This window comes from Pundamilia nyererei, unplaced genomic scaffold (genome assembly GCF_000239375.1).
Source record: "Pundamilia nyererei isolate P.nyererei 1_Seehausen unplaced genomic scaffold, PunNye1.0 scaffold00219, whole genome shotgun sequence".
NCBI lineage: Eukaryota > Metazoa > Chordata > Actinopteri > Cichliformes > Cichlidae > Pundamilia > Pundamilia nyererei.
The window spans coordinates 432,891-442,431 of NW_005187620.1; the positions used below are offsets into that span (position 1 = coordinate 432,891).

General features: G+C 40.7%; 1 protein-coding gene across 2 annotated transcripts in view; it reads right to left on the reverse strand.

Annotated features, from left to right (window-relative positions):
- Positions 1–2,696, reverse strand: part of fgfr4 (fibroblast growth factor receptor 4) — an 18,182-nt gene extending 15,486 nt beyond the window's left edge. Inside the window, exons 1-2 of one of the 2 annotated variants that reach the window (XM_005748311.1) lie at positions 2,281–2,696; positions 100–318 (exon numbers count right to left, since the gene is read on the reverse strand). In XM_005748311.1, the coding sequence (XP_005748368.1) occupies positions 100–187 (88 nt within the window). In that variant the 5' untranslated portion in view covers positions 188–318; positions 2,281–2,696. Of the gene's footprint in view, positions 1–99; positions 322–2,280 lie in introns of both variants that reach the window. The other variant, XM_005748310.1, reaches the window with a different exon arrangement.
- Positions 2,697–9,541: the final 6,845 nt, after the last annotated feature.

The following is a 9,541-nucleotide window of genomic DNA, read 5'->3' on the forward strand; positions in this document are numbered from 1 at the left end:
CCCCAGCCATATGCTTATCTAAGGTTTATGCAAAGACAAACCCCAAGTGATCAAGTTAATACTAACTGTGTGATATCAGAGCAGAATTTCCTGACTTACCTTTTATTCTTAAGCCATCGGTGGTTCTGGCCGTGACTCTGACCACCAAACAGAGCAGCAGAATACAGAACAAGCAGACCCGCGTCATCTTCTGTGGGTGACGTGCGTGTTTTGTGGGCTAAAAGGGAAAATTAAACGTTGGAAGCCTATTCCGGGCCTCACACTCCACTCGCTGGCATTGGCAACTTCAGAGACCCCCAAAGTCTGTAAACGTGGAGCCTGCTGGGAAAAACAAACACATGGCAGACAGTTATCTGCTGATCAGAAACCTGATTCTCTGAGGAGATCTAGCAGGGGAGCAGCTAAAGACACAAACTTTTCTGTTCACTTTTAAGCCAGATGGCAAAAACACAAACAATTGTCAGGCCAAATAGTTAAAGAGAGAGCCTGTATTGACTGTGAGCAGCTGTATTCTTAACCAGATGTCCTGCTATCTGTCCCACTCGTATGCCTCACATTGTCCAGGCTCTCCTGCGTGATGAATAAGGAGCAGGGCTGTTACTGCCTGTTGTTTGTCAGTGGATGGTGCTTGGTCTGTCCCGGGATAATGGGCCCTTACTAGGAAAACACTTGAAACTTGCCAGGAAGCTACAGAATCTGAAGGAGCAGCAGAGAGATTGGACTAAAAGTTGATGAGACTTCAGGTTCAGGAGGTGGAAACCCAAAGACAGGAGGAAAACAGTGAAATGGGTGGTGGTGGGTTTTCAAAATCTGAAATGCACTGGTGTTCTTACCTAGACCCAGATCTGGTAACAGGGCCAGCTACAAAGGCAGTTTTATGATTGGTCATTATATTTTTTCCTACTTAATCTGTGAATCTATAAAATTCTATGGTGCCTTGAAATGTTTTTTTTAATCTAACAAACAGTCCAGAACCACAGTGATATCCAGCTTACTATTAAAGAAGTCAATGAAAAGCAGCAACTCCTCAGAAATAATGGGGGGGAAACAGAAAAAGCAGAAAGCTTATTGCTAATGAATTAATAATATTGACTTTCACTTTATGAACTGAAGTTTCAACTCAAATAAACAATTGCAACTATTTTTCAGCTCAAAATAATATTCACAGTATTGTTAGCTGTGAGTTTTACCTCCAGATGTTGTTATACGTTAGGAATGATCGATAAACCTGTTTCAAACATTTTGACTCGCATAGAAAGTGATATTGAAGTACAGAGGTTATTAAAGCGGTCTAAGCATCTGAATGCGGACAAACAGTAAACTGACAGTCTGTAGGAACGCTAAAGGAATAATACACTGGTTTTCTTTTTTCTGCTGCAAGCACAGCAAACTGAGCACAGGCGCCAGATCCTGGTGCGTGCGCTCCATGTAGGCAGGCCGCGCCCACACACACACAGATACGCACGCACGAACACATACACACACTGTTTAAAGAACCAGCTTGCTGAATGAAACGTATTCTTTCTCAATTAAGGACTGGAAAACATTTTTCTCCTGCTGCTGCTAATTCCGCTGGCACGCAGCCTTCCCGTATTCAGCTGGAGCCAAAACACTTCTGCTGTATTGTACTTTTATATTTCAGTACCATAATCCACGCTCAATAAATCACCTAAGAGCTGTATTAATGTCACACCGTGCGTGTAGTTTACAATCAACTCAAGAACCGACGAATGAGAATCGTTGTTTGTTTCACAGTTAAACCTAGAAGTTTGTAATTTTGGAGCCCGCACGTGAGCCCCCCCCTCAGTCAAAAACTTTGATCTGCAGAATAAAGGAGCTGATAGTGTTTAGATAATGTTCCTGAAAAATACTTTAATTAAATGTTAAAAAGGATGATCAATCTTTCTTTCACGCGTTAATGGCACTTGTGGTCTGATGAAGTTCAAACTCCGCTTTGGGCGATATAAACAATCTTTTCTCCTGACAAGTGGAAAGTTCAGTGTCTACTAATTGATCTGTTTTACTTTCATTGGGAAACACACATAAAATTATAAATCTTTCGTCTCTAAACCCCCCGATTAACTTAAAATTAACTCGTTGGTGGGTGAAATTACACTGTGTGTTCTATCAGTCCTATTCGGTTTTTTTCATGATGGATGGTGGCATTATATGATCTATAACTCTCTGGTAATCTAGCCCCCGGTCCGCCGTGCCTGCTGATAGGACAAAAATGAATGAAACTCAAAGAAGCTCCAGCTGTCTCTGTCTGTTTTCACCCACCTTTGCTTTGGGTCTGTCCTCGCAGTGATAATTGGCACCGGTGTGGAAATCACTCCTTGTCCCGGTTGATCCGAGCGAATATTGAAATCCTCATTTGGAGAGCCACTTTTCCCGGTGTATCCTTCCCAAAAATCAGTCTGTGAGCGTGTTTCAGCTTATGTGTATCCGACTAAAATCGAAGCTGAGCCTTAAATCCATCAAAAAACAGTGGCCTGTTACACGAACGACAGCTGTCGGGCTCTTCCAGTGACCCGGGGGAAAGCGTTGCGATCCCCGGGGCAAAGTCCACTGCAGGCTGCCGCTCAGAAGGCTAAATCCACGGAGATAAAGAAAAACAGTCAGGGAGCGAGGAACTTACGAGTAAGAGTTGTATGAAAATGCTGAAAATGATCCGATTTATAGAGACGGGTACAAAACAAAAACAAACCAAAAAAAACCCCGTGCCCCGTAGTTCAGACTCCCTTCTTGGTTACACTGCAACACCGTTTTGGATACGCGCGTCTTTACGCAGCGCTTCTTCAAGTTCCACTGCTCAGTGTGTTTATCCCAATAAGCTCTGCTGATCAAATGTGGGGCTCAGCCTCCCTCCACAGTCCTGTTTCGTTCAACTGCTGAGAGAGAGAGGAGCGAGCGACTGCGACCTTCGCACACCAGCCCTCGTACAGCACCCTGCTGCTCTCTGGACGGCAGTCACAACAACAATGGTCTGAGAGCGGCCAGGGGAGCAGGAGGAGGAGAGAGGAGGGGAGAGGATAAGGGAGAGAGAGAGAGTGAGAGAGGGGAGGGGTACATCCTTGCCACCCCCTCACAAAACAGCCCCATGCTACCAAAGAGCTGGCAAATAAAACCCAAGACTCTCTCCCCCTCTCTCTCCTCTCTGCAGAGTTGAAATCTAAGTCTAACGGTATTCGGTATTAAAATTGCTAGAAGCATTTTTCTCTCATACAGTAATTAGCCACATAAATCACGCCACAGACGAGTTTTTTTTTTCAAGGTGTCATAATTTATTGGGGGTTAATTGCCCTTTTGAAGACACAACCAATTAAGTCGTTTTTGTGAGTGAATGTGTGAGAACTGCCTCCCTGTTTAATTGCCTCAATGAAAAAAAGCTAAACAACACAAAACAAGACAATGGCATTTAAATAAATACAGGCCCTGCTTTAAAAAAATCTGGTTGTCACACTTTGTCTTAATGTTTCCACTCATTTGGAAGTTTTGATGCATTTTAGTAAAACACATGTGGTAAATTCTCAGAGTTATTAGACTACAGGTCCCACAACTCTTTAATCTTGTGAAGTAAAATGAAGTATTAGCATGCAGCAAAGAAATAGGGTTTCTCCAGGATCAGCATAACATCAGAATTCATGCAGAGATAAGGATAACAACTGATATGACAACAAAGTCAGAAGATGGGAACATAAATCACACAAGTACGCTAATTAAATCATTCCTTCTTCCAGATGCAGTTCAGTCTTCAGCCTCCGTGTCCTATAAAATGTCTTGTGTGCCCTTGGCAGGATATCATCTGCAAACTTTAAAGTAAAGGACAGTGCGTCACTTGAAGCTTTTTATCTCACTAGCAGCTACATATTCTGGTAAAGTCTAATAAATGTCCAAGTTCTTGGATGTTAGATCCCCATCACCCTCAGAAAGTTAATGTCAGAGGTTTATAAAGAGGTTTATCCATCTATTCTCACTTAGAAATGTTAGGATAAGATTTGGAATCCTCTCATCAGGTTTCTTTTTTCTGTTAATGTTGAGTCTGTTCTTTCACCTTTGTGTTTCACTTTTTCCCTGCCATGCCTTTACTACTTATAGCAATCTGTGAGAGGCTCTGATCAACAGGACAAGAAACATGTAACCTGCAGCCCATTCCGATTTGTTTTAGTTTCTTTTGGCCAGTTTATTAAATATATCAGATGCTGACCAACATGCTTTACAGAAAGCAGTTAAAACAATCCTTTAACCTAGTGGAGAAAAATAAGGTGTATGCTAATAACATCAATTTCTAGGAGTAATTTTGTGTGTAATCACAGTGCATTTTTTGCTTTTCACACACCATTGTACACAATATGTTCTGGAGTAAGAAAAGCCTAGCCCTGTCACTAACCCTTACCATTTTGGATGTCATGCAACAGCCATACCCTATCCTACCCTTATGTGTTAAATCTGGAATTTCAACTATGAGCCAGTAAGTAAAATTTGATGGAAGGACTGGATCAGCAGCAGATTAGACCCCATGGCTTTGGATAATACATATGGGAGCAAAGTTCAGCTGTCTGCATATTTTTAACCTTGCGGAACATGAAAAACTCAAGGAAGAGCCTTCAAAACTCAGTTATGTCTTATCACAATATGCTGTACATTTATCATAACTGGTTTTGCATGATCAGACTTGCAAGCTAGCTAACCTGTTATCCTATAAATCCCCAAAGCACTTAAACTCCACCAATAAATTCATTTCAGCCTCGGAGAAATCCTTTAGAATTACTGTTTGTTTTTTTTCCTCTGCTGCACAGTTTTTATTGTGAAGAAAGACAGGAAGGGCAAAAGAATAAGGGGGCAATCGCAAGCTGCGAAGGTCCTGGCCCGATTCAAACATGGTTACATGATACCTGCTTCAGCCAGCAGGATGATTAAAGAAATCGAAGACTTTAGCTGTGCCTCCAAGAAAGCTCTGCCACCTTCAAAATATGAGACCCAAATAAATCACAAACACAAGGAAAGGATCAAGCAGCACACTCCGTTTACTTTTATTCGCAGGTCAAACTCTTCCAGTGGCCCAAATATGAGCGTGTTTAGCTGAAATTTATGTGTCGAAATAAATTCCAGATTTGACCTTTGACACTGCATGCTGCTACGTCAGGTCAGACTCAGCTTTACAGCGAAAGGCAAAGTACACAAATAAACGAGCTAGTGTGGAAGTCATAAAGCAGATAAGAGCTGTGCTAATGCCAACTATGTGGTCAACTGGTGGGACAGCCTCAAAATGTGTGTGTGCGTGTGTGGGGACATAAATCAGTTTACACGGGTACACTGGGTGGGAAGTTTGGGGCACCTTGTTTGGTTTTTGTGAACCAGTAGCAAGTTGGTATGACATAAATCTTTAAATCTAAGTGTAAAGATGTGATAGGATAAGAAGGGATCATGCAAGATCATGAAGGTAGACCTTGAGATAACAAATAAAAGCCAATATAATGTTCTCTGAGGTAGAGGAAACACAACTTTGTTTGTGTAACTGTTAGCTTGCAAAGTACAGCAGCACAGCCCAGATCCCACAAATGATTAATTCGAGGTCGCCCTCCAAGTTTGGCTTGATCTGGGGTCAGAAAGTGAGGTGTGTCTGTGTGTGTGTGTGTGTATGTGTGTGTTTAGGCCTGTGATACCTGTGTTTTGGGAGGGAATAGCAGCGTTAATGATAATGCTCCTTGTTGTTGTGCTAATGAGATACAGTTGGTATTGCTGCCACTTCAATTGCTTCACACACTCACCACACAGTTCTTACAATGAAACCCATTGACACGCCCCTAACTTAGACGCTTTAAGCAAATGCACCGAGTTTGGAGGAGCTAACGTCCGTTTGCTTGGCCGAGCTGCTTCACTTTGAACACAGCACAGTTATCAGTGTCCCTCACAGAAGAAAGAGAATTTGTGGCAAAAGAATTGAGGACTGTTAAATTATAAATAAGACTGCCAGCAGTACACAGACCAAACATTTCAGCCACATGTATTCTATTTACACTAAAAGTCATTTAAAAGGAATTTAAGTTCTCTCTCAGTTGGCTGTTCTACAGTCAAAATTACAGTGGTTCAGGTCAAAATAAGAGGCACCATTTAGATTTTAATTGGAATATTTATTATGCTTATATGATTATTCCAACCATTTAAAATGTGCTATATAATTAGGTCAGTGATTGTGGATGTTATTTACAATACATGTGACCTTTGAGTTTGTGGGTCTTTTCCACTTCCACTACAAGAATTAAAATATCTGTGACCTGCAGTTTCCAAAGAAAGATATAATCTTTTGTAATTGTTATATTTTACATATTGTGTCTTAAGCCAACTTGTATTTCTTCATACTTGAAAACTGAAGCTTTAAAGTCAGTATTTGGTATGACCACCATTATTCTTCATCACAGATTGAACTCTCTTAGGCAAACTTTCTAGCTATTTCTTTAAGCAGTTTTCAGCCCTAGTCCTCTGGGGTTCTCCAAGGGCATGCACAACTTTACTCTGGATGTTGGCTGGTTTTGTTCTGTTCTCTGTCAAAATGATCCCACATTGCATCTCTGTGCCTGTCCTGCTCTCACTGCAGTGCTCAGTACTGTTGACCATAATTTTGTACTACAGAGATTAGAGTATGCTGTAGTTATTAAAGGTACTGTGCTGCAGGGATTTGAATAATATCTAATAGACACAGTTTTGCTCATGTAAATGCAGAGTTCTCTTCACACACTTTGATTAATTATGGAGTTCCACAGGGTTATGTGCTAGGAACAACTCTGTTTACATTATACATGCTATGCATCTTCTATGCAGATGATACGCAACACAAGTCAAATGACACACACCAATTAGTTAAACTGTAGGGATGTCTTAAGCACAAAGAACTGGATGACCTCTGATTTCCTATTTCTAAATTTAAGTAAACTGAACACTTTGCATTTAATTTTTAATTAGTGTATCTTTAGTTCTGTCTTCCTCACCTCCTCAGCCGGTCACAGCAGATGGCTGCCCTCCCCTGAGCCTGGTTCTGCTGAAGGTTTCTGCTTGCTCATAGGGGGTCATCTGATTGTGGGGTTTTCTTTGTATCATTTTAGGGTCATTGTGGCCAAATAGTTCAATATTTGTCGTGTGTAGACTCTGAAGCAGGGCTGCTTCATCGTAGTCCCTCACAGTCCATGCGATGTAAAACTGGCTTCACTGTGGATGCGGGCATTGGTGTTCCAGCAGTTTCCAGTTCAAGGTTTGAGCCTTTGTTGTTCCTGGGTTGTTCTTGAAGATCTTAACTAATTTCTCATCTGAGGATGACAGTTTGGGTCTCCTTCCAGACCTTGACAAAATGGCTTGTACTTACGTGCAATTGTTTGAACAGATGAACTTGGGATCTGCAGTTGTTTAGAAATGGCTCCACGAGACCTTCCCCACTTATCTTAATCTACAGTTCTCCTTCTTACATTTTTACTGAGTTCATTGGACTTTCCCATTGTTCTGAGTATTGGTCAATACATTGAGTGCTTTCAAACAAGCCCCCTTTATAGTGACAAAGAAAAACTGCTAGTTGTAGTCAATTATGATCACTAATAAGAATTTAATAGCCCTTGGCATTGTCAAGTTAAATGACACTGTAAAACCTTCATCGCCATTTATTAAACGATTTAAGTGAGTGTATGGATGTATTGAGCCTGTATGTATACATTTGAAAGGTCGTGTGCAGAGAAAACCCAAAATAAATTCAAACTTCTACACCCAATTCTTATTTTTAAAGTCATTAAAGAAATATGCTGTGCAATCATTCTACCCAGGGAAAATAACAGCTCAAAGAAATCTTTAAAAGACAAAATTACCAGGACATTCATGACCATATTGAGTATATGTAAACATCTGACTACAATGCACGCATGTCCTCTCAGGACAACTTTGCACTTAGCATCATATTCAATTGTTTATGTCTACTTTAATTTCTAGACATAAACAAATGTAATGTAACACATTACTCTGAGTTTTTAGTATGCGAATACTCATCAGCTGATAGAATCGGATACCTCAGATAAGGACTCCATCCCCCTACACAAGGAACCTGACCTTCCATACCACCTCTTTATCTGATGACATCAGTGATACAGCAGATCCCTCCCGACTCTCATGGAGCCTCCAGGTTCAGATAACTTTGATAGCCTGTTGCCTGAAGATGTTAATACCAGAGCTGGTTGGTGCCTGACAACTGATAACAGATTGGAAAGGAGGAGGGGCCATGTTGGGGTGAATGCTAATCACTTGGGTGAGGTTAAGTTAGGAGGGTGCATGTGTGTATGGAGGGAAAGTGAGGTGGAATAGAGGTCAGGAGGAATGTGCGAGGTGTGGCTGGTGGCTCATTAGGCTGTTTCACCCAAAAGGGACTCATCATAGGAACATCAGGTCCCATTTAGATTTAAATTTTGGACTATTTAACTGATGCTTCTCTTAAAAAACGACACTCTTAAAAAGATAGTTAACCTTAAAATCAAATTTACATATTTTTCCTTGCAGTGGCGTTTACCCATTTCAATTGTTTTGAGTGAAATGGTCAGCTTTAGAGATGAAAAATGTTTGCCTTCTTTTGAATATAACTGGGATTAGATGCCACTTACCAAAAATACATTTTAAAAGGTCAAAAGAAATCATAGCATAGCTACCCAAGGAAAAGAAGAATCCACAAATTTTGTTGTGAGCATTTCCACAAAACGATACCCACCAAACGCATCACAGTGATGAGACTTTACAGTGCCAAGATGTAAACATTAATGAGGTGTAATAATTGGTAGCTGCATGTTTCCTTCTTCTACATGCCCGTTGAAAAACCATGTATTTGACTCTGGAGTGAACTGCCTCTTTAAGTTGAAAAGCATATCTTTTACTTCTAGGCCCTGCATTCAAATTAAAGGCTGGATCATAATTTCAGGTTAAAAGTTGCTGTTTTGAGGAAAAGTGGAGCAAGAAGCCAGAGGCTGAAAAAGTGTTGACTCAAAGGATAAAAAGATTCGCCCACATATCTGGTCACTGAAGGCTCAAACTATAAAGTGTGTGTTTACAGTGGAGAAAAACACATTGATGCTTTCTTTTCTTTTAGAACATTTCATAAGAACTTCTTCATATTTTGAAGTTTTTAAACTGTTGAAATGGCAAATATGTTAACTTGTTTCACGATGGTAGTAGAGTGCTGTCATTCTGAAATCTCCCATAGGTGTTGTCATAGGTGACTGCCATGTAGGTTTTCTATTTGCTTCAAAAAGAGCCTTGAATATAAAGCTAGAAACACAATAGATGTGAACCACATAGAGAGGATTTCGTTTTTCATTTCACATAGTCTTCAACTAAACAAAGGACTAAATCATACAGAACTGTCGGCTTGCGGCTTCAGTACAGGTCAGCTCCTCTCACTAACTCCCACACTCGTAGACTGCTGAAGCTTTCATTGTTGTGTATTTTTGTTAATCATTACCTGCGATGTTTGCAACACAATGGAACGAGCTGAGAATATGGGCTTTGTGATGCAGGG